This window comes from Neopelma chrysocephalum, unplaced genomic scaffold (assembly GCF_003984885.1).
Source record: "Neopelma chrysocephalum unplaced genomic scaffold, ASM398488v2 Primary Assembly neopelma1_67, whole genome shotgun sequence".
Lineage (NCBI taxonomy): Eukaryota > Metazoa > Chordata > Aves > Passeriformes > Pipridae > Neopelma > Neopelma chrysocephalum.
Genome location: NW_020897726.1, coordinates 4,349,609 through 4,376,131, shown reverse-complemented (window position 1 = coordinate 4,376,131; position 26,523 = coordinate 4,349,609). Strand labels below are relative to the sequence as shown.

The window sequence follows — 26,523 nt, the reverse complement described above, 5'->3', positions numbered from 1 at the left end:
TTAATCTAACCAGGCCATGACTAGAATTCTACCTTATGAGACCATTAAAAAAAAACAAAACTGAACTAAGCAGCAACATTTTTGATAGACACTGGGTTTTGTCAAAAAAGAGCAAACTAATCACAAATGATGTGGTCACAATAATTTTGACATACAAATACTTTCTCTAAAGTAAATGTAGGGAATTTAAATTGATGCAACAAATCTAGCCCAGAACACCCCTCTTGAGAGTTTAAATATGGGACTACCTGAACCATAACCTAAGAGTTGGGTGACGGAACAGAGACAGGATCAGTAATACCTCCTTTTCCAGTAAGTTGTAAAAATAATCCATACACCCAAGCTTTAGTTAAAACCAGGCAATAATAGGTCAGATAGAATCAACTAATTTTAATAATAATAATAATAAAAAATTAAAACCAAGATAACATTAATATATTCATGCCCTGAATTATACCATCTGGTCTGCTCTAAAGGACATCTTAAAAGTCTATCAAATTCAGCAACACTTGTTAATTTCACTAGAAAGGTAAAAAAAAAAAAAATTATTTTTCCCCTATTCTGTACATTCACAACTCCCATTATCTCTTCCTTGGTATTTTATATCTCATAGTATTTCTGTCTTTTCAATTGACTCATATGTCCCCTGCCCAGATGTCTAGGAAAATATTATTTACCTCCATTTAGAATCCTTACATAGCAGCTTTACAAAGGATGACTTTAATGAGGAGGATATCTGCCAATTCAGACATAAAAATATTTTTTCTAATTTATTTAGATTCTTGTCCAAAATGGTGCACACCATTATTGATATGCAGAAAACCACAGATAATTTTAAATTTCATTCAGGAAACACGGGCTTTCTATCTGCTATGTTCTCAGCTTTCAGTAGCAAATTATGAAAAGAAAGGGACAAGAACCGTAACACAACTAATACAATTCATAAAGAAAACGAAATCCTAAGATGATAAGTATCACAGCAAGGTATATAATTAAGAGTGGCTATAACAACAACATATAAATTAGATAATTATGGATTAAGCAATCCCTTGGGGGATCCTCTCTTGCCCTAGAAAACATATAACAAGCTCCTTAGATAGAAGGCAATGGCTTTTAAGTATCTGAGGGAGAATTAGGACTACAAAGAAAAACAAAAAAAAAGAACATACAGCAAGATAAAAATCTTAATTTACAATCAAAAGACGGCTCTTGTTTTTGGTAGTTTATTTTAATACACTTATTGGTACATTTTTCACCCATTAAATCTGCTGACATCTGTTGGCTAAAGAGCACATGTCAGATTATCAAGAAGTGCAATATCAAATGAACATGAGCTGCTTCTTAAGGTGACAGTAGGGAGATACAAAACACTGCAGTGATTACCAGAAACGTAATTTTTTTTGTTGTTGTGTCTTACATCAATGTAATAATCCCAGGTGTCCTGGACACCAGACATACAATAATCTTCATAAATCCTAATTCACAGCCATACCATCTGTCAAAAATATTTTTTATGTCTCCTAATAGATATGCTACATAATTGTACTCACAGTAGGGCAAAAATACATGGTCGCACTAATTTGCTTTACCAATGGAATAGCTCCTTCTCAAAAATGACTGGATAATCAAAAATGGGGTTTCTAGCACTCTTCATATATCAAAACTAACCCTTCCGTTCTGTCATTTTCTATAACCTCCCCAGTGAAAGCAGATAAAGATTGAATTATCTTAAAATTGTATTAAAATAATGGAAAAATCACAAGCATAAAAAATAAAAACAGAGTATCTCTTTATATTATGATGGTGTTGCAGTTAAAATTAGAAGCTTTGTATTTTGCAGTCACAAAGAGACTAATTTAAGTTCTTGGCCCTACAGAGCACTAACCCTTTTGGACCCAATCCAGAAAAGCACTTAAATGTGTGTATGACTTTTAGTTCATGAGCCTGAAGCAACTTCAGTGGGATCAGACATGCTTGATTAGGCCCAGAGCACTCATTATCCTGCTGGACAACATGTCCCTCTAGGACTGACTTGGCATCGGGAGATGACCCTCCCAAACCTCCGTCTCTACTCGCGGAGATGGAGATGCCATGAGCTTCTGTTCCTGCTGTCTGAAGCAGAAGATGAAATGTTTGGGCTAAAGTTGGCCTCTGAGAACACCCTTCCTCCAACAAGTTTCTAAATATCTGCAGTTCTTCTAACATGAATGCAATATTGAAACATCTAAAAATAACGCTGACTGCAGGTACGGCAATTGTTACAAGCGATTCTGTAACAAGTTCCTAGTTCCAGCAAGATGATCTTGGTGTGAATCTTTATTTGTACATTAGTTTAAATTATCTCTACAAGATTATACATAAATATGTACCTGAAAATTCAGTAATCGTACAGTGAACAAATACAATAGTACCTAAGTAAATGGGAAATTCCAAAGATGATGGCAGTTACCAAAAAATAGTCCAGAAAATACTTTCTTCAAAAAATCAAACTCAACCTTCATTTCCCTTTTGAATAAGGAAGTGATCCATGAACAAAGTATTATTTCATTCTTCTTTAAATCACACTTCCAAAAGCACTTTCCATGTTCCACAAAGTTTATATTTAATAATTTGTTAAATAGTTTATATTTAAAAATAAAAGCAAATTTCCAGCAATTGAAACATGCAGTTGATGAACTAAACATGCTATTGTTCAGTTCTGTACTACAAATATCTGATGCTACTTTGCAGTCTTACAAATATCTTATAACATACTGTTCAATGTTTATCAAGTATTTGTGTTTTAATGCTAAGAAAGTTATTATTTAAATTGATGTTCTATGTCTCAATGATATATTGAATATGTAATACAATGTTTTTCCAGTTTCTCTAAATTGGTACAGTTCTCCCACAAATTTATAAAAATATACTCACCACTGAAAATGGGAATATTCCTTTCCTAAAGGCCAGAACTATCCATTTAATTGCTATGATCCTTAGTTACTCTACTTAATTTGAGAACTTGAGAATTCCTTTGAGTAAATGTGAAGTCCAAAAACTATCTAGACTGGAATGAATAGCCTAGATACTACCAAGTACTGTATCTTAATTTAACTGATGCTGATGCAAGCCAGTTCATACAAGTAGTTTTGTGACATATAAGTCTTTTAATGGAAAGGTGAAAACAAATTTACTTTGAAAACTTTGCTTCTTCCCTCTAACTGATACAGCTCAGAATCTATACAAGTTCCTCTATTCCTAAAATTCTACGGAATTGAACAAACCACCAATGCTGCACTAACTGGCAATTCACCACACCCAGGAAGAAAATCACATCAAAGGAAACTATATCTGTGCAGTAGGTAACTACAACACCTATTAATTATACTGCCCAAACCGACAGGACTTCCGCTGCAAAACACCCTGGCTCAGATGTGCATGGATCCAAAAGTCAGATTAAAAACTTTGTGATTAATTGAAACTTATTCATACTTCCACAAAACCACTCATTACTTACAATGAATTAAAGATTTTGGTATAGGACACAGTTTTTAATTTTAAATTAAAAAAGAAGGCTACAGATCTCACATACATATTGACCACTCTTGAAGGTGCAACATTGTCACAAACACCTCTGATATACCAAGGGACTTAGCAATAATAGATATTGAAATGGCACTGAGACAGACTGACAAACACTGTTAGTTCAAAGGCTAGATATAGAAAAGACAGACAGTATAGGTTAAGCAAAAAAAAATGAACCACCACAAAAGCACAAAAACTCCAAGCCAAATGTCTCTCAGTTATCTCAAAAATATCTAAAACTATATGGGAATGGAAAATAGGCTCATACTTAGTGCAAAAATATTTTCAGAGGAGGAGGAGGAAAAAATACATGTACATCATATGCAGAAATATTCTGAAAAATATTTCTTCAGCAAACATGTATCAAATATTTAATAAACCAAAGAAAAAGAAGTCCAGATTTACAGCCACATATAGTGAAACAGAAAGGAAACACACAATAAGGACAGTCTAATTATACTCACATATTTACAACACCTTACCGAGAATGCTAGTTGTGGAAATAAATCACTTACGTAAATGTGTGACATTTTCCATCACTACTCACCACACTAATGCTTCTATGCAATTCACTGACATTCTAGATACAGCTTCATGCTTGCACAACCCAAGTATAAAAATAAGATACTCAGCAATACCATACAGCCCAGCCTTCTACTATTTCTTTTTCAAATCGATAGTGGTGGGCTTGATATTTATTGCCATCTAATCAGTAGCAGTGCTGCTTTTATGATAGATGACAAGGAAGGCTGAGTAGTCACTCAGCCTATGATGGAAGATGAGAATACGGTGACACCATCTCCTGCAGGACATTCATGCTTCTTAAATGAGCTGCTACGGAAGTTTTATCATGTATACGAAAGGAAATAGTCCCCTACCTGTGGAGGTTGGTTATATGTTGGTCTGGTTTCCGGAAATGAAGTTTTATCCTTTGACTCTCTACTTTGATCATCAACTATGTCACCTAGAGAAGTAAAAAAACCCTATTAAATCACTGAAATCATTCATCTTTTATATAGAATAAGAAAAAAATCTTCAGTCTTCCTAAAATCAAATTATATAATTCCCTGAGAAAGGGAGAACTCTGTTACCACATCTGTATTTTACAAATTTGAATGCAAGTAAAGATAAAAAAATTGAGAAGTGGTCTGCAAAACCTGGGAACAAATCTGTGTCAATTATTTAAATTACTTGACTCCTTAAACAGTCTGGCAACAACAATTCTAAATGAAAGGGTTCAACTTACTGTAGTTTAACTTCTTTGCTGGTTTTGGCTGTCCTGTTCCATTTTGTCCAGAGGTTTAGTTAGAGCCAATGCACCTGGCAGAAGCCTTTGGCAAAAGCAGCCAGCTTCTGCCCATGCCCAGTTAGCCTGGAAAGCCAATGACACCCAGGTCCATGCATGTTTGCTCCACACTGTCATCAGTCCCCCAGGTCTGACTGGTCACATTCTCCAAGTACAACACAGTATTTGGTAAAGCTTTTTATGAAAACAAGCAGTAATATCTGGTCATCGTGCCTGCTTTTTAATACCCCAGTATTATTCCTAACAGTGTATGCTGAGAATCATCATCATCTTGATCATAGGTCTTTAATGCCTATTAATTCCATTAATGTCTACACTTTCCAAGACCTTTTCTGGAGTTGAAAAATGCTTCTCAGGAAACTAGTAATTGTCTGCATAATACTCCAAAGCACTTGAACTCACAACAGTTCTTAAAAAAGGAAAGGGGGGTGGAACCAAAGGAGATGGGGCATCAATCATTCTTCAAATCCACCCCCACTGTTTGAAAAAACACAATTTTTAAGCACCTGTAGACAATAAGATAAATAACAACCATGAAAAGAAATAATGTCAAACCATTAGTTTATGTTTGCAATGAAGTAGAGTCCTACAAATAAAAACTATTACGGGCCTTGTAAACACACCCTGCCTCGGGCAGGTGTACAAATGGTTAACAGATGATACAAAGAGGACAGTAAGCCGTATTTTTGATACATTTGCTGTGGATGAGGGTGCAAACAAGTTTAAATTGTACCAGATTTAGGCTAGACCAGTTTCTCCAGGAGTAAGGGTACTTAAGCACTTTGAACAACCTAAGGAAGTGGTTTCTCTAAACAGTGGTCCATCTCCAAAGGATTTCAGAGGTAGGTTGAAGAAACATCTGTCATGAATGGTTTCAATCCTGGCAAGACAAAAAAAGATGAATGACCTTTTTGTGTTCTATTCTAGTCCTACATTCCATGAAAGATGCAGGAAAAAAGACTCCACAGGATACCCTTCCCTGAAATCAGGATTTATCACGGGAACTTATGCTGGCTGCCTGGAGACTTGTGAGGATGTAAGTAGATTGCAGTGAGTTGGACAACAACCCTCCAGGTGTGCAGGGGCAGAGCTGCGTAGCCAGTCAGTAGCAAAAGGACATACTGGGTAAAGTTGGGTGTATATATAAACATACTAAAATAGTTACACCAGAGATTTAAGAAACAAAGGAACCAATACCATTCCTGAGAAAGCACTCAAGTTTTTATATGAAAAAAACAGTAACAAAGAAATTTCATGTGTGTTAATGCTATCCAGAATATACCTTTTCCCTGTGACTAGTTTTCCTAAAGATGAAAAGACATTTTGGTTTGAAATCAGGACCAAAGGTCAAAAATGCTCACAGAGAAGAAGAATAGGAACAGCTCATTCGGAGAGAAATGACTTTTTTTTACTTAGAACTTTGACATCCAATTCCCAGAGTTCATAAGCTCTTAAGAAGGCTAAAATGTAGCGATACCTATAGTGTTTCACAATTCAAATTGCCTTTAAACATGCTGAGAAAAAAAAACACAAACACAAACAATTCCTCTTACACAATCTTGATGTAAATAGGTATATAATTACAGTTTTGCCAAACTAAGCAACTGAAATCTCGCTCTGGAAAAAGATCACAAATACACGACCTTAGTAAGAAGCGCTACCAGATATCTGCCAACACTCCCCCAAAAAGACTTTCATCAGAGCTGAACTGCAAATATATTCACAGATAAGGCCAGAGGGACCACCATAATCATCTAGCCTAACCTCCTGTAAAAATATAGGCCATAAGATTTCTTGAATTAATTTGTTTGAACTACAGCAAGTTTAAAGCTGTATCTTAACTAAGAGATAAAACACAAAATGATTCATTTTACAAAACAATTAGATTCTGGCTCATATATCCCTTAGTTTAAGCATTGTGCAAAGGTTTAGTCATAAAACTCCTACAGAAAATAAATCTATGTCATATATCAAAAAATGTCATATACTGTTTAAAGTCTGCAAGAATTAGAAATGAAGGGCACTTCATTCAGTGTAATTAGGTTTAAGCATCAGAAGCATAATCTGTAACATGCAGAACATCACTGGGAAAATTTATCAGGAAGAAAATAACCATGCTTATTACTGTAAAATATTCCCTTACTTACCAATGGAAAAACATTTTAAGTTTGAAAAGAAAGCAGTAGGTGTTTTTATCCTACTGTCCAGATAAGCTCGTATTTCAAATCCTTAGTCTTGGGAGGCTGTTTTTAAGTTATATTATGCCTTCTCCAGGCCCAAATAATCAGTGTTGCACTGAAAGGTCAGACATGCGTTTCTCCTTTCACTGAGCTGGTGCTGGATTTAAACCAACATTCTCCAAGTTCCATAGGTATCTTCTTTTTCCAAGAACCGCAGCCAGGTGTTCCACAGGAAAGAAATACCCAGCCCAGTCTTTAATATGTACTATGTACAACCTCCCTTAGAACACAGAATTGTTGGTGTCGTCAGAAATCTGCATTCAGCTGCCTATCTGGACCTCAGCAAACTCTCATATAGAAAGGTTCAACCACAAGTTTGGCTTCTACTCAACGAGGAAGTGGTGTTTCTATTTATACTCTTTCCTCTTCCAGCATTTTGTAAACCTCGAGCTGTGTAGTCTCTTGATCAACAGACAGTTAAAAGTCTAGCCCACCCTGAGTTTAATAAATTAAAACCAATTGTAAATATATTTTAGAGTCTTCTATAATGTAGATTGCCATGATTTATCCTGGTCTATGCAGGGATCCTGTGAGACAGTGAAGCACGTACAACACAGCAAGCAGTAACTAGCTACCAAATACATGGATTTTCAAGTGTCACCTTCAGCTTCAAAAGGAAGACAGCTATTTTCCATTACACTTTATTTGTTGCTTAACTCTTTGTTGCCTATTATTATCTTCTTTATCCTGCACAGACATGGCAGGAACAAAGAGTATTCTGGCTTCTACTTGGCAGCAAAAAGTCAAAAAGTTTTAAGAGAGAATTAGTAGGATCTGAAAATAGGAGAGAATGACTCTGTGGAAGCATCAAGGTTTTACTGCAGTTTCTTTTCCCTCTTTCTTACTTATAAATCTTCCCCTCTCTGAGATAAGGAAGAAAGGCTAGGCACACCAATTTTAAGTCACCCTGCTCCAGGATAAACTAATAGAACTTCAGGCTTTAGTCCATCAATAGTGGCAGTGCTTTCAATCTAGGGAGGTATTTCATAAGTGCTGTAATTCACTCTGCCCTCTGAATGTCTGAGTCTCAGGAGTCCCTATGATTGCCCTTCCATGTAAAGGGGTTTGATGGTACCACTTTTCTGAGTCCTGCTCTTCTCTCAGCCTCATTTAAGTAGCCTCCAGCTCCTTCAGCCGGGATGAAATATGTTTCTGCTCAGTCTCTTCCAGCCCTTCTAGGTTCTCCAGCACACACTGCCAGGGTCTCACAGCTTCCATTTACCAGCCAATTCCCACCCAATGAGTGAGCAGGAGACTGCAGTAGGGTGATACCAGGGAGCCTTGAGAGAAGTACCCAGAACACAGAATTGTGATGGTTTTATGTGATCAAGACAATAGAAGACAGGACAGAGGGAAGACCTTTAGAAATTTTTGCTAATGAGCACAGAATCACAAAACGGTTTGGGCTGGAAAAGAACTTTAAAGATCATCTATTCCATCTGCCCCGAATGGATTGTACACAATAAACTGTAAGTAATTTAACCATTTCCACTGGTGATCAACAGGCCACTCAATGATCCATCTGAATCAAATAAGGCACTGGCCAGTTGCTGTCCTCTTCACTGGGCCAGATGGGACATTGATGAATAGTTCTTCTATTTTCTTAAAAGTAGGACTATCATTCTGTCTAGTATTAGTGCTATAAAACCTACATATTAATCCTCATTAACTTCCATATGCACATGGCCAAGACATAATAGCCTTATAAGAATATATATAGTTGGCAAAACAATGAAGTCATCCTAGTTCCAGGTCACCTCATCCTGGTTTCAAATTAAAGCTTTTCATATCAACAGCAGTTTCATTTCAACAATCTAATAATATCCCCTAAAAAAAACCAGTATATCAGCAAAAAGATGCTCCACAGCTGCAGCTTCCAGCAAAACAAAAGTTTAAGAGCTTATGCAGCACAAGGGTGAATGAGAAGGAAGTCTGTGTAACTCCATGCTAAGGCAGAGGTCTGGTAAGTATTTGGTAGCCTTATATTGAGTTTCAACAGTGTATTAAGGGGTCCTACAAATAAATCTTTGATTGGGAGTAGAACTTAACCAGTATCTTCTCTAATTCTCCTGACCAACCATGAGAAAAATCTATATAAACCCTGCAGTGAAAATCCTAAAACACTGATTTCTTCAAACTTGTAAAAGGCAGGGGGGAAACTCTCAACAAGGTAAACATTATCATGAATGTTTCTGCTTTTACAGACATGAAGCAACAAGGTTCAGTCCTTTCCCAATTAAGAGGAATAGCAAATCCAACTACAACACATGCCATTGAAGATTATGGGAGTGGCACCCCAAATTGCCACCCAGTCTGATTTTGGTATCCCATCCTTCTGCAGGCAATCTTAATGTAGAGTCTTGATTTTCCCAAACGATTCTGTCAGGGTCTTCTCAACCTGCATCCCACTATCAAGATCACAGTAAAACCAAAAACTCCCCTACGGAAATTTTTTTTCCCCAAACAAAAACTTTAAGGAAGATGGCAATAGAAAAACAATATGAGATGATTAGAGGCTCCTGTACAGTTTCCATATCCCAGATCTACATATTTTTCAGTTTGCAAAAAGTGTTTTATTTCTGTGCTTTTCTGTATTTCCAATTTCTTAAAAGTTTGACTACTTTCAAAGCTTTACTGAATCCCAAAACAAAGACCCTTAGAGTTTAAATCCAGCTAAATCATCCAACTCCTCCACCCCCATATTTATATGGCTCTCTTTTAAGAGGTGCCCAACTCTTTCAGAAAGCTGATGAATCCAAAGCCAAAGTTTCAAAGCAAAATTTTGGTTGGAAGGAATCCTGGAGATCACACTAGTCCAACCTCCAGTTCAGCGCAGGTATAACTTAAAAAGAAACTATGTTCCCTAGGTTGTCCAGCTGAATTTTGAAGCTCCAAAGATGGAGATTTCACAGCATCTCTCATCTCTCAGTTATATCTATCTCACTACTATTTGTTACTTCCATGTCCACAGTCACATTCAAAGCAAGCTGTAGAATTAATTCATCCATGAGCCAGGATACCCCATGATAAAATGTTATTTTACTTTGGTTTTAACTTGTGAGAATTTCATGTCAAACATAAAGAAATGCCTAGAATTAATCTCATTCTGATTTACTGGTGTGATGCATCCATGTAAGTTTTGTCTCCTCCATTATATGTGCATGCCAGTCTTTCTCAGTAGTCCACAAAAACATTGAGCCCACTCACCACAGCATATCTTTCCACAGATCTCACTTTTCCATCTTGCTATTTGGAAATCCCATTCTGGAGTTCATTACCGTAGATGCTGCCACACCTTTCTTATCCAGTTGTGCTATCAGAATGAGCATGTGATGTGACTTACCAGCTACTCAATATATCCTTAGGACTGAAGCAATCAACAGTATAGATCCAAGTAAGAGCTTATGACATGTTCAATCATTTTATAAGGAAAAAAAAAAGCTACACACAAGAAATGTATGTCCTCTAATTCTTCTGACCAAACAATTGTGCTTATCTGGGCACGTGTGCCAGTGCCTCAGGGAAAACTTCAAAACGATTCACTGCTCTTCTCATGTTCACCTGATACTGTTCTGCAGATAAATCCCCAGCATATCTACTGCATGTTAGCATTTATCACGAACGTTGGCCCTAAAAACAAAAAAAAAAAGCAAAACTGTCTAGAAGGCATAGATTAGATGCTATAGGCCAGTCTCTACATGCACTAAGTCACAGTTCTTGACATTCCTAGAGAACCTTTAAATCTTCCTGTCATTCACTTCATCTGTCAGTTAAGCCACTCCTCTTCACAGCAAAACAAATCCAAGCTGAAGTGAATCACACTTTTCTGGGGAAACAAACCATTTAATCTACATTTTTGAAAGGAAAAGTTTTAGAAGCTGATTAGCGCTCTCTTTTTTTTTTTTAGACATAATCACTGAGTGATAGATGATTGTCGTGGTCATCTAGACCAGCTCTTTATCTCACAGAATAAATACATTGTTTTAAGGTTAAAGCATAAAGTCTCTTAAATTTTTAGACTTAAGAGCAGTTTAATGTTAATTTATTCAATCTCTTTCTACTTCACTCTCAAATCTGCTTCCTGCGTAGTGGAAGATGTCTACACTTCACATAATCCAAGTTCACTGTATGGACAGGGTGGCATGCAACAAGTGCAAAAGAAGCATCAGTTTGCAAGCTAGATTTTCTTCTATGATTACAGTCTCCCACTAGATCCTTTTTGCTTTTCCAAAGGATAAAGACAACTCATTTGCCTTTATTTGTTCTGTTTCTCTTGCCTAACTTTCTCTTCTTTACCTTTGATGAGAATATGACCCTCATGATCTTCACAATACTACCTAAGTTTTCTTATTTTGCTTGTATGAATGATAAAAAGTTTACTCTTAAAACAATAAAAGTCTTTACATCTTCAGTTCCTGATGAATGGTAAAAGGTCTTCGGAAAACATCAGTAATAACAACCAACTCAGACAAAGGCAACAGTACAGCTCACACAGAGTAGTGCTGGCAAGCAACATCCCCTTTAACACATTTTAGCAATATCATTTTCTTGTCACTAGTTATCCAACCTATAAAACCTGTCTCAGATGACAGGCTCAGTTGTGGTTCAAAAGGTAAATATTTATCGTAACTTTCAACTTTTCACTATGAAATTAAGATTATTTCACTACCCTCACTTAACTATGACATTAGGACTCCCCTTCTCCCATTTTATTCATGAAGTGGTGCTAAAGGTAATCCTGTCCAGAAAGTAAACAGCACACTGAAGCCCGTAGATGAGGACAAGGATTTTTCCTAGCACTTAAAACTTGATGTGTGGTCTGCCTGTTCAGTCTTTTGGTTACACTGTGTAACTTGCATGTCAGTAGGTCCAGCATGCATTAAAATTATTTGCCAGTCAAAATCCGAGGTGCTGGTAGCCTGATATTTGCATGTGAAGCTTGCTACATAAATGTAAATTATGTCAGAAAACAAAGAATGCAAATTTAAGCTGGTTTCCTACGGAATTAGATTTACATGGCCAATCATCTTTCCTTGATAACACAGGAAAACATTGTCCAATGTGGTTGAAACTGGCACAGAGATAGAAGACTTGGAGATATTTACAGAATATAACCATCTGCAGCTGGGTAGTAAAAAGAGACCAAGAGTAATGCCCCAGCTGAAGGAAAAACTCATTTCTCTGTTATTCTTGGCCTGCTTGGTCAACTGGCAAATACTGCTGCGGTTGGTCACTGGGAATGAAGGCAAGGGAGGTCACTGCAATAATGCGGGGAAATGCCCAGGGCCATTCTAGCAGGGTAGAAGGACTAGGAGATCCTCAAGGTGATCGTTGAGAAAATCTTCCAGGGAACACTACGTGTTTTACTCTCTCGATAGCATTTCAGCTATGTTGAAACAAGAAATATTTCTTTCATAACAAAGAAGAGAGGAAAATCCCACTGCAAAATTCGTAAATCAGTCACTCAGTCTACCCATATTAGGGCCACTTGCATCTTTGTCACACTATCTGCTGTGGGAATGCACTGTGATGAGCAGATGATCACATACAATCTCATCTCAATAACTAGACTTTAAGTCAGCAGCTGCCTACAACATTCATATTAGTTATTACAAACTCGTTTATTGTCATAACTTCTAGAAACTCTGAAACTACCAGAAAGCTGAGCTAATACTTTGTGGGAGAAGAATTAATGCATAGGACAGAAGACTCATTTAAGACAACTTTTATGCAGCACAGTTATGAGAAATCTCCAAAGTAATACTCATTTCATACTTAGGAGTACTACAATGCTCTCAGAGGCATGAAAACCCTCACTAATTCTGAAACAAAGTTAAGGATAATTCATTTAAAACATAAAGACCATGCACACTGATACACACGTCTGCGTGACATACAGGTACAATACACCTGATGCAGAAAGTTAAATCACAATAATCACAATATCTAAGATTCCATCAGAAGGTTTACAAATACTGTGGTTCAAATAAGATTCCCTCCCTGCTTTTTTTTTTGGAATTTATCTTCTAGACAGCAGCCTGGCAATATTGTATCACTGTGACTATATCATGTCAATTCTGAGCAGAAAACCATATCCACTGCTGCTTTTGCATTTCTGACACATGCATGCAGAGTATTTCTGGACACAACATGCTTTGTTTTCCTGTAAAAAGAAGTATAAACTCTCCAGATTTTTGTAGTAACAAGCACGAGTTTATAAACATACCCAAAAATTGGTACACAGAGGTTCTGAATATTTTAAAACAGGAAAAGCTACATCCAAAAGCAATCTCAACAAAGTATTCAATAAAACAAAGATAGTATCTCTGCTTTCATAACTCCTTGAAAAACTATTTTTGATTTTCACAATATAATTCCATTATATTAGTACCATCTTCTGATCTCAGATTTACGAAAGGTATCTAAAACCAACCAACCAAGCTAAGAAGTAGGCAGTTCCCTCAAAACTAAAACATAAATCCATTTAACCTGTCCTCAGAAATGGCAAAAACCAGCACAGTAGCTGATCTTTGGATCAAAGCCCTCTCATGAATAACCAGCTCCACACAGATGGTTTAAGGACTACATAAATTTATTTATTTATTTATTTATTTATTTATTTAGAGCACATAGGTCAATAATGTGGATTAACTAGGATTAAAGTGTTATTTTCCGATTACTTTTGTGCTTTAAGCTGGTTTAGTATTTCTAGGAACTTTAAAGCCAGCTTTGTAGAAGAAACTACACTATGGAACTTCTGGTTTACTTTTGACTTGTGTGTAAGCAACATGAAAATGTTCACTTCAACATATTATGCCTAGATTCCTTGATTTTAAAGGCAATGACATAAATAGTATTAAATATTCACAGATTTTTAATATTTATGGCTTCAGTACTTTAAAACCTTGCTAACCATTTAATTGCATTTTCATGTTACACAAACATAGTAGTGGAGATCTGTTAGGAAACAAAGTATCAGGACAAAAAAGCATTAGAATAACTCTTTAAAAGTATTCAAAAAGCAGGGCAGAACTTATTTTGGAGGGGGGAAAGGAGATGAATAAAAATTTCTGAACAGACAAATTTGGTTTAAAAAGTCTAAAAAAGCCCCACCACGTCAAAATATCCATTTACAAAGGCACAAGACCAACAGATGTAGAAGTCCAGCTGACATGTTTTTGGCTGTATCTTTCAATGAAATGCCCAGTGTTTGCATGTACATCAAAAAGTGACATTAATGCTGCCCACAAAGCAAAGGGGAAGACCACAGTAATTTAATACTTGAGTAATTTGTTTAAAATTTGTTTTAAAAAAATCTGCCAGGACTTTGCACCATATTCTTATCAGACATGGACAAAATGAAAAAGGTCAGAGCAGCTGTAAATTTTATCATCAGCTGTTCCTGATGTGAAACTGTCTGAGGGCTGTGAACGCTTATGTTAAGTTATGCCTACACTTTACATCAGTCCTTTCCCTAAACTCTGCACAGAAATGGCATTTCTCAACTGAAAATAAAGCATTTCAGTTTGTTAAAACAACAACAAAACACCCATGTAGGATCATGCCAGCTTGAAGAGCACAAAGGCAGATGGGTAGTTTTTGAAAAAGAGTATTTCCTGTTTCCTGAGATGGCAACTACCCACTTCCACACAGGCCCTGGGAAGCCACCACAGTGGATTTCAAACTCTGCAGCTAAGCTTTCAAGGGAACTCCAGGCTTATGGGCACTCAAGATCCATGGTGATGTGTAAGGGGCTACCAGATCTTCTAATAAAAACTTCCTGATGTTTAAAGATGAAGGACCATGCTCTGGCTCAGGCTTTCAAGCCTGCAACATTCAGCAGACTTAAGTACAAAGGTTTCTGAGTTTCCCCAAATTCAACAGGTGAGTCCCAGAAGCTAAAGTACAAATTTTTCCAGGTTCTGTGGCTCCTTACCCACTTGCTCAACATCAAGTTCCCAGGCAGGTCTGCCCTGCATATGTAATTTTTCTGCAGAATGTTTTTATGCAATAACACAATTAGAATAGAATAAGTATCTGTTTCAAAACACAACACACAGACAAGGCTACCCTACAAAAACAAACTACATACAGCTGGTAACTCCCTTCTGGCTACTATTTGAAGAACTGTCAGTCAACCTGTAGCGTGAACATTATTACCTAAGGGTGAGCTTTCACAACGCCGCTGAGTCAGGCTAACAGCTTGGTACTGCCAAAAGGAGCAGTCCTGCCTCTCCTCCCAGCACCAGCGCTCCTGCTGTTTCCTTTGTGGTGGCCCTCAAATTCTCCTGAGTGCTTGTGAGCCAGGTGAGCTCACTAAACTGGCTAGAAAAATGATAAATACATACTCCCTTTCTTGCTGGGTTAGTTTTCTGCCAGTTTAGTGAGCTAAACCAGAGATGTCAAATGAGCTGGCAGGGCTGGCACAAGGGTAATGGAAAGAAACCCTGCTTCTAGGAGTAAGAAACAAGAAGCAAGATGACCCTTTCTTCAGACAGTTAAGTGGCTCAGCTGTTCCATGGAAACATACCCTGTCACAGAACCAGTCTTGCTTTCCACTGTGAGAAAGCAGAAGGCAATATTTTGGATCTACATGTAGTCTCCACTTCAGACATTATACAAATCAATGTGGAAAGTTTTAAAAGTGTGATAGGACTCACATATCAAAAATATGATGAACTTCTTAAACATACCAAAAAACCCCAAATAAATTATTACATTAGGAAATACTCATTTTTGTTATTACCGGTAGGCTGTAGAAAACTAGAGATTATTACCTATTTTTTGTTTTCTTCCTTTTATCCCTAAGCGTTCAAAATTGTAACTAGTTTTCTGTCTTTTGCTTTTTCCTCATGAGAAAATTGCCTTTGTTTTCATTTTGTCAGCTCCAGGGAATCAGACAAGTGAACTCTCACTGCTGTGTTCAAGGAGCCCTCTCTGGATGCAAAGAGTCTGGATGACAGCTCTTTCAGGACTTCCATAAAAAGGCTTTAAAAAATAACTATGGGCAAAGTAATTTTATGAAAAATCTGAAATCCTACTCGGTTAATGCAAAGAATCCATCCAAGTATTTTAGTTTCTTGTGGGTATGAAAAAAGTAGGTAAGGTCATGCAATTTTTGTAAATTCTGTTTAAGGTGCTTTGACCTGAACTCTGAACATGAGGAATTTTATGAAGAGACCTGAGACAATCTTGATTGATATTCTTCCCAATTTCTAGTCATACTCCTTTCCCATTTCTAGCCATACTCCTTACCACATCCATTTTGAACTCGGTACTCAGAGAAAAGTTCAGACCAACAATGTCACCCTGCTGCCTCCCTACAAAACAAGGCAATGAAGCAACCCATGCCATGCACAAAGGGCTGTGTTACCAGACACCTATTCAACTGGCTGCAAATTGGCAGATGAAATTCTAGGTCACAAAGACCTGTACACCTGTATCTGATAGGCAGGCACTACAGTAGATTAATGATTTTTCAGAAAACAAGAGAGAATTAAGTTTCCATTATGCAGTTACTGCTTTACCTGTGCTCTACTCAGGAACATGTCCTATATTCAGATCACACTGCAATCTGCCCACAATCATTATACAGCCTGATACGTAGAAAAACTAGAAGGAAAAGAAAATACAGGACGATGAACACAACACAACACCCTTTTCTCTGCCAAAGACACAGCTTCTGTCTAGAAGACAATTGATTTCATATTTCCTTTAAGAAGAGGTGAGGACAACAGATTTAGTGCCTAGAGTTTTACACACACAAGCACTGCAACAGGATAGAAAATGTAGACAGTTGACAAATGCTGCCAAAATTTGTACTTGTCTTTCCTCTTCACTCTGAGCTGTTTGCTCCTGCCATTCCCTTCATCCTTTCTGAGGGTAGTCTGGCTCCTTAGGCTGTCCACTCAGCTCACTAATCCAAAAGAACTGTTTCTGCTGGTTGAATTTGCCCTCACCTTAGTCCTGGTTCAGACCTCGTTCCAGACCTGGCTCCCTATCAGGTAATCTGAGCAATTGAGCAGTACACCAATGCCCAAGGATGCATTTCCATTCATACCTCCCATTTCTGTCTTCCCTCTTGCCTTACCTGTTCCATCACTCAACCCCTTCAAACCAATTCACCTTACCAGAACAGCACAACACTAACTCAGATGAAAGTTTACAACATTGCAGAAAAATTAAATAGCAGCAGAGCAGAATCTGAAGCAGAATGAAGGGACTGGCCTGTCTTCAGGGCAACAAAAGATCAGCCCAGCTATATACAGAGCTAGCCTGAGACAGGTGACTTTCTCAACAGAGCAACTATTTCTGCATGCAATATGATCAGTCATGTTTAACTGTTGCCTGAATAAAGGTGATGTTGTGCGAGACCACGAGAGCTCATCTAATCACTCACCACCACTACGGATGAGTGTCTGTTCCCCTCACTCAAAGACCCTGCCCTTGCTCAGACTCTGACAAACAACAAACTTTCTGCTTATTAACCCATCTTCTTTTGGGAATTGAGCCAACCGGCAAAGTCCAGCAAAAGCAGAGCTGGAGCAAAGTAAGATTCACCTGAAGGGGAGGAAAGTAGCACCTTTCCTTTTGGGCGGCGGTGAGCTGATAAAATCAGATTGACTTCACTTGCAAAACCACTACTGGCCAAACAACTCTTAAATGAGTAAGATCAGAAATGGGAGAAGATGGCATACAGGATTTTCCCTTTGAGATATCCCACACTATCTAACTTCAAAACTTTTGTGGGTAGAAAAAATTCCTTTGCATTACTGTCGTGCCCCAAAGGGATTAAATAGGAACAAAAGCCTCAAAACTAAACAGTCTCAAACTTTCTAATCAACTTGGAAGTTAGAAGACCATGCCTGTTGTTTGTCAAAATGCAGGTGTGGTGTACAAATGCACAGAATGTTTTGGGACTAATTTATTGGGGAAGGGGAATAGCTGCAACATAGATCCCTAAATTAGGAGATCTGGTTCCCCATGCAGGTATTACCAACAGGCTTCCCCAAAAGGTGCCCTGGAAGCTTCTATGTTAAACACCTGCTCTAGATGCAGGGAAGCATCTTTCCATCCAGTGACTAAATTGGAAGAATTGCTCCTAAATGAAAACATCTGAAGTCAAATACTCCTATAAGCAACCTAATTGATGATTTCTACATCATCCTCCAACAAAGGTAGTCCAAACCTAGGCAGCTGTTCTGAAAAGGTTGCAATCAGAAGACAAGCTCTGTTACGGTAAAAAGTTTCAGATATGTGATGTGAGCATGCCTCTAAGATCATCCCAGCAACTGGAGAGATTTGAGAAGGAAGAAAAGGCTCTGGCACCTTTTGAATGTAGGTGTAAGAGAAGGATTCTGAGCTTTCCTGCTGGAATTTTTTTCTAAATTAGTAAAAAACATTGTAAAAAGTAACTGAACTACAAGTGTGTCCTGAAGCATGATTTCCTTCTCCCCATCTGCATTTTTAATCAATTTACAGTTCTAGTTGCAATCAAAAGTAATGAAAATACAATACATCTTAGAATTAGTGTCTCTTTATTACTATCCCAGAATCCCAAATTAAAAGCTCAGGACAGACCACAGAAACATTACCACTGTATTAATACTCAATCAAACCTTTTCAAAACTTTGTCACAAGTGGTCTTGGATTTAAGAGAGGGGCTCTCAGTTGCACAAACATGCAAATAATTGCTTTCTTTCACCATCTCACTTTTAATGCGTGGGTGTCAGGTGAGTATATCCAAAGCTCAAATCCCCAGCAGCACACTTAAGAATGGAGTTCAGAAAACAACCTGCCCACCTTTTGATCTATCACGTGTGAGCTTAAAATATCCGAGCCCTACCACCACTCTCAGTGTTCTCAGGGGTCCAGCAAGAAAACAGGATTATTTTCTTATCTCAACCCACATGGCATGGATTTATTTACCTGTGTTAACCTGAGACCAGGCTGTTCTCATCTGAGGTCTGCATTACCTACCATCGTCATAGCTTGCTTCCCACAAAACTAAGTGTCATTTGTGCTAATCGGTGCTAAGTGAACCAGAAGGGAGAGAATGGCAGGGATCCAGCTGACTCATTAATACCAGTGTAACGGATTAACCCTTTTACATTGTCTTCCCACCCCCCCCCAATTAGTCAGCATCAAAGAGGTTTAAGGCTGCACACATTGGAAACATAAAATGGGACAGAGTGTTTGAAAACAAAGGAGAACATCTAGGAGCAACATCATATTCTGCCACAAGGACTGTTATCTTCCTATTATTTAGGAATAGTATTTTTTTAAAAGTTAACCTAAACTTTATTTAAAAAGCAGCAAGGGAATGAAATAGCCTGTCTGAAGAAAGTGAAACATTCTGTTCTGTATAATAAATCCATAGCAAAGTTGTCACATATATGAAAAATGTATAGTTCAGTAGGAGACATATAACTAGCCACTCCAAGTTCAAAATAGTTATTAACTGTGACTATAAAATTACTACAAAATGTTAAAAGTCAACCTTTTTTTTTTTTTTAACATATGGGCAGCACTTTTTGATTTGTGATGCGAAACACAAATATATTTTTGACTTAGTCAAACCGTTATTTAGAAAAATCCCTTCTAAAACAAACTGTCAGTCTGAGGTTTTACTTTATACAAGATGGAGCAGTTATTTTCACAATACTTACCTGCTTGAACAAGTTTTTCTAAATGTGTAACTGCCATAGCTGCCACCAAAGATTAATGACTCCTCTCGGTGCCTCCAGTGGCCTCCTATTCCATTTGATAAAACACAGCATCTTTATTCCTTAAAATAAGTATCTGTACGAATGTGTGATGTATATCCCTCCAAAAATAACACATCCCAGACAATTTAAAAAAGATACTTCAACCATATCTGCAATAACGTTTTTGGAAAAGTGGGGCATTTCTCATTATGCAGTTATATACAGACTTTACAAAAACTTGGATTATTGTACTTGTATAACTTGAAGGCTAATGCTGAAGACAAACCCTGGTTTATGCAATATATGCAAGAACATCACTATACATAAAATGTTTTATTGTGCAGTAAATTCTTTGCTGTATAAAAGCTTCTGATCCTTTTAAAAATTCAGTTACAGTTTAGCGAATATTCTGCTTTTAAGACATCCATTCAGCATTTATATTTTCTTCACATAGTCTGTCTCAATTATACTACAGCTGTCTCACAGGGCAGAGCTGGCCATCTCCATCATGAGCAAACACCACAGAATCTGAAGTTCTTGATTAAAAAGCAAATGGTTTTGTGAGCCAAGCTAAAACTACCGCAGCTGCTCCATTTCACAAACCAAGAGCCATTCAGCTGGGAAGAATGGCACCGACTCTGAATTGTTCTTCCTGAGAGTTTTCACAATAAAAACAAACCACACTACTTCCAAATTTTAAAAGACTTGGGGGGGGGGGCGGGGGGGGGAAAGTCTTCACTATTCTGAAAACAAGTGTTTTCTTTTTACTCTGAGCTTTTGATTTCTACATCAATGTTCCTCTATGAATAAAAAACCACAAAACTAAAGCCAACCCTTCCCCCAAGCATGCACACTCCACACGGGTTCCTGTAGATGCTTTTAATGGCCATCTACAGCAAATCTGCAGATGTATTAAATAGGAACTGCAATACTGAACTTTAAAAAAAGACAAAACCAACAAACCAAGATACTGCTAATTAATTGATCACTCCTGAAGCTGTTAAATATCATACTCAGTGAGAGTATGATGGAAATAATTATTATCATTATTGATATACATTAACACAATGATAAAAAATTGTAATTTCTTTCATCAAGACAATATATCAATCAACTCCTGATCACTTCCTCTCCAAGGATGTACATTTCTCCACAAAATATGAAATAAAACAATCTCATTACAGAGAAGGTGTAGCAAATTAAGTTGCAATATTTTGAATAAAAGTCATGTTTAGTACAACTTGCAATTCACCACCTAATTTTTTAAATAACCACAACAAAATGTGTCGATAACAATAAAAACGATAAGACACCGAAAACATACTCATAAAAACGCTGAAATGGATTTTTTTTCTACTTTATTGAAACTGCTTTAATGAACATATCAGAATCAAAACCATACATAAGTTTCCTACAATATCCTAATAATACTTTTTTTGTGGTGAGGTTGGGAAACACTTTACAACTCAGTTAAATTTTATACTTCATGAATAGTGAATGGTTAGGCAGATTTTTGTTTTTTAGTTATTTGGCTGCATTAAAGTTATTTAATGTCCTAGCCAGAAATAAATTTGATGTAGCTGAAAACACTTTCCATTTTTTTTATTCAAATGAAAATAATTAGAAGTTTTCTCCAAGCTAATTTTGACTGATGCAAAAATAAGAATCAACTCCTTCAAGCTGTTTAAATTAATTAATTTCCCAGTAATGGGGAAAAAAATTAAAAAAAAACTGAGTTGCATTAAAGATTTTTCTTTAAAATATTGTCTATAGCTTTCCTACCACTATTTCATTTATTTTGCCTTTATCATCCCTATTGTACTTGAGCCAGATTAGGAACACCAGCTTAAGGATAGACCAGACATTACACAAGGCTTCAGGATAATACAATTTTTAGCATATAAAAAGAGTAAAACCCCAAAACTTAGTCTACCTTTTCATTCTACCTTTAGAAGCTGAAAAAGGTTTGATTTTCTGTTGCAAATTAATGAGGGCTTTAGGGTTAATGAGGGTTTTAGGCTACACATATCACTGCAGCATTTTTAGAATGTTTACAAGAAAATTTAATGTATTCATTGAATTTTTTTTAATGTAGTCTGAAAGTAATAATTCAGGATAATAATCTGACAACACTGAATAACTCTCGAGTATTTCTTTTATAAATATCTCAATATTTTAAGAACTACTTAATAGATTTGACTTCACAAATCAACAGACTCCATATTATTTTGTGGATTTGTAAATTGTTTTTACACGATTTTTTTTAGTTGGTTCTGTAAACAAAAAAATGTACTCTGAAAGATGAAAGTAAATGTTTATCTGCAAATTATAATTTCAGACGTCAATGAGAACACTACTTTCACTTTCAAAACCTTATATTTCATAGTACAGAACTGATTTGTTTGGGGCTTTTTATTTGTTTGTGGTTTTTCGTTTGTGGTTTTCATTGTTTTGTTTATTTGTTTTTGTTTTGTTTTTATATAGACAAGCTCTAGCTCCCATCACAAAGTTATTGAGCTGATTCCAAGCTGTTTGGTTTTTGGGTTTGTTTTGTTTTCCTTTTTTATTTATGTCTTTGAGGCAGTTAAATTCAGCACAACTCTCGAAGCAAAACTACTCATTTCATTTTATAAATTACTCTATTAACTGACAAACTGTATGTTCACTTTGGTAAGATTGCATAAAAGATACTGTAACCATTGAAAATTCATACTCCTGGGGGCAAAAGTTAACAACTTGAATCTACATTTGATTTTTACTCTAGTATATCCATGTATCCAAAGGAAGAATCTTGTCCTACTTCCAGTTTTCAATTTTGTTACTTGAGAAAAGGGACTTTGCAGGCTGTCTGGAAGCTACTCAAAATGGCAAGGAAAAGTCTTCAATTTGTTACGGCATCCACCAAATTCAGGTCAATGGATCTGATGCACTGGTGTTCCCCAGCTCTTTCTCTAATACAAATAATGTTTCTGGAATTCAGCTATTTGGAGAGTTATTATGCACTTCTCTAAACATTAGCCTGGTTGAGAGACAGAGAATGTTCAAAATTTTCTCCAAAGTGCAGTTTCCTGCAATTTTCAGGCCAGACTAAGAATGAGAAAAGCGAACCAAAACATGTTCAATACAATGCATGCAACTGCCCCTCTTTCAATCTGATCTTCTAAGAGGAACAAGCAACGTATTTAAAGCAAATGACACAAGGATATAAGTCTCAAAAATTATTATATCTTCACAGATTTCATGAACAAGGCAGCTGTGCAGACAGAAATTAATGTTCCAACTGAAGAAAAGCCAGATTTTGTAGTAAATCATAAGAAAAATACCTATGAGTTGGGTATTTTCCAGTATAATTCCAGTATAATTCCAAACCCACTAGAAACAGCAGTGTAGTTCTTACGCTCAATAATTTTTGTGTGTGTGCATGTTTTCAGGATAACTAGCCTACAAGGAGAGGGATTGGGGGTAGGGGGTGGGGAGGAGGGAATGTGGGAATATATTGAGTCTACATTCACTTCCTTTTCTTTAGTTTCTTCAAAAAGTAATTTGTCATTGTACTAGATCTCCTAATAATGCCTACTTGAAAAAGTTCTGGGATCCTTGTCTCCTCCAAGCCCTCCAGTGCTTTTATAAAGAGGCAAAGTTACTTATTTGCTGGCCGTTCCCCTATTTTGAATCCTTATTATGCTCTGGTTGAGCCTAGACCTTGAGCAGGAAAAAGGCTCATTTGAATTCATTGGGGAGAGGGTGTAGGGGAGAAAACTATTACAAGTTTTTAATGAAAAATATATTTGATACATATTATGTGTGCATATCACATGTGACCATTTTCATATAGCAACTGAATATTTCTAGATGGAAAATAAGCAACTGAAAAGAAACTCTAACCTTTAATAGTCTAATAAATGTTTCATCAAGAACATTATCTAGTCTAGAGGTTTTGAATTAGAAGAAATGCTGAATCAGTTTTAGGGTGCAAATTAAAGGAAGTTGTTTTAAGCATAACAGAGTACTATGCGACTTCTTTTGTAGTTTTTACTTTTGGTAACAGTTTCTAATTCCCTCAGATAGAAGACTTGCTACTACAGCAATGTTAGCACGATAAATCAGGTGACGTTCCTTAAGAGCTCAAAAGAATGGTAGTAAGGAGCAGGTAAACTAAAGTAAAAAATCTAAGTGACACCTCAAAACCCTTTTGAAGCAACATTTTCAAATATCTATCTATCCTTCATAACAGTTGTAAGGTAAACACAGACATTTAGATATGTAAAATAAAAACAAATACACATGAATATACTTTCAGAAACATCAAAATGCATTCCGCATATACAGCAGTCATTGTGAGGCATTCAGCAGGTCTGAAAGGTTGTCCTGGGTATCACAAGGCTATAAAATACCTGTTTTGAAATCCCAACTATTTAAGATTGACATGGATTTTATGACAAAGTGCAAGGCACAACCTCCAAGGTCTAGATCAAAAATAAGATCAGAATCAGAAACAAGCAGGTCTAACAGTATTTCAAGAGGAAAAGAGTGTTTGGGTTAAATTCCCACTTTGATAAAAATATCCTGGTATTAATGGAATCAACTGGATACTATCATGACCTTTGTTAAGAAGTAAATCTTGATAAATGCTTTAAACAAGTTAAATCATTTACTATGAAAAGCAGTAAAATCCCAAGCATTTCCCTCCCACTTAGTATTACTATATTTTAAGGTTGAGTTCTGACTGAAATAATCCAGAATTAAAACCATTTAAATCACATGAGCCCTTTGTTCTCAATCATTTGCGCTTCCATTAATTTGAAAGTGGCAATGCTGATACTGATATTAGAAAGAGTATAATACCACCACATTCAAAGGCTATGACATGGTTTTCCATTACAAAACTCTTAGTAAAAAAGGCCTTTTTAGTGTGGACAACTGAAAGAAAGAGATAATTTCAAGAGGCAATAGATAAGCTTCAGTAGTACCACACTAATATTATCAATAAATGGATATATACAGCAAAGGATCACCAATTTCTTCTTAGTGAGGTGGAACATTTTCTATATTGCACAATGGTAAGTGATAGAGTTGGGGGATTATTCTACACAGTATTTACACGTTTGTTCTGAAAAGGTAATTAACTCTAGAAATAGGTCCTGTGAGTGGGAGCTAAAGAGCTGAAGACCAGACTGAGAGGCTGAACTCTCTGACATTCTGGGCAAGTGGAGGAAAGCAAAAGCACACTGCCTTTGCAATCCAGCTTGCATGTGAAGACTTTGGTTGGTCTATGTTATGTGAGTCATCACTCTGGACAGGCCTTCACTTCCAAATTTCACAAAGACACTCATCACCCAGTTTGCACAGTGACCTCCTTTCTCCAGCATTAGATTAGTGGCCAAGTTGCTTCTGCACTTTGGTTTATATTTCTCACTAAATCTGCAGCATTTCAGAGAACTGGCAAGGGCTGGTTTTACCACATGCATATCTTAAAAATTAGAGAAGTTAAAGTAACTAGTACATAGAAACAGCAACGTACTGCCTGCAAGGTCCCATATAACTAATAAAAAATGTTCAGTGATCAATTTATGCTTCAAATATCCTCAGCCATTAATGAAGCAATGCAAACATGAAGCTACTAGATTTGAAAGAGCTAAATTTTTTTTAAAAAATGTTTCTATATTTATTGTGCAGCAGAAAAATGTACAGCATTGCTGCTTAGTCCATGCAAAAGTTAAGGCAAATGAGAATGAACGTTTGCAAAGACCACGTTCCTTTGGACTGTGAGACACAGCTTAAATCGGCTTCTCTTGATGGTAACGTTTGTCTTTGATGGCTGTTGTTAGTAGGACAAAAAAGCCACCCTCTCATTCAATACCTTCTGTCTTATTTTGCTCTTCATTGATCCTGCCTACGTGTTTTTATCTCCCAGTTATGCCACTTCCTTTTTACACTCTCGTTAGTACTTTTCACCTTTGCTCAAATATTTGCTCAACAGCAGTAGAAAGTCTGTGTTTTTACTGCAACTCAACACACTCAACTCAACAATTGCAACTCAACAACTGCAACTCAACTGCAACTCAACAACTCTGAATGGTATCTCCAGCTGGTTTTACAGAATATTTACCTGAAGTAATATGATTCTGTTTCTTATAAATTATGTACCATGCAGTCATTCCTAGCCTGTAGTTTTGAGACAGCTACACCATGGTAAGACTTCACTAAGGGAGCTGGTCCTTCAAACTGTCTGTGCTGTTCATCTAATACTTCAGTGAGACAGTTCAGGTCATTAAGCAGTCAGGAAATCCCAAAGCACGTGTGTGTGTGTGTGTGTGCGTGGATGGGTGACTTGTTTTTCACAAGCTTAGTGAAATGAATCAAATCATCAAGAAATCAGACAAATGGCTAGACTGACTCAGGTGCAGAGGAGAAGCAGCCAGCCCCTTGCAGTGACAGAGATCTGTTAAATAAACTCCTCAGTCCTATCTGAACCTTAAATGGAAGCCTCTTGGGCAAAGCCCCATGAGATTATTCTCCCATAAATTATCTGTCCTCTTTTTTTTAACAGAAGGGTGTTATAAGAATGGCCTTTGAAGCTAGTACTACACCTCTCAGAACAGAGGTGTGTGAACAATGATTGACATTTACTGCAGATCAACTAAAAATCAGCAATTCACTGAGCTCTAAAATTTCATCACTTATCACACAGAATGCAATACTGTTT

The 26,523-nt window shown here is 36.8% G+C and overlaps 1 protein-coding gene across 5 annotated transcripts in view; it reads right to left on the bottom strand.

The window, feature by feature from the left end:
* UMAD1 (UBAP1-MVB12-associated (UMA) domain containing 1) overlaps positions 1-26,523 on the bottom strand; it is a 77,844-nt gene that overhangs the window by 14,148 nt on the left and 37,173 nt on the right. For all 5 annotated transcript variants that reach the window (XM_027684750.1, XM_027684752.1, XM_027684753.1 and 2 more), the window contains one exon: positions 4,443-4,528. In XM_027684750.1, the coding sequence (XP_027540551.1) occupies positions 4,443-4,528 (86 nt within the window). The remainder of the gene's footprint in view (positions 1-4,442; positions 4,529-26,523) is intronic.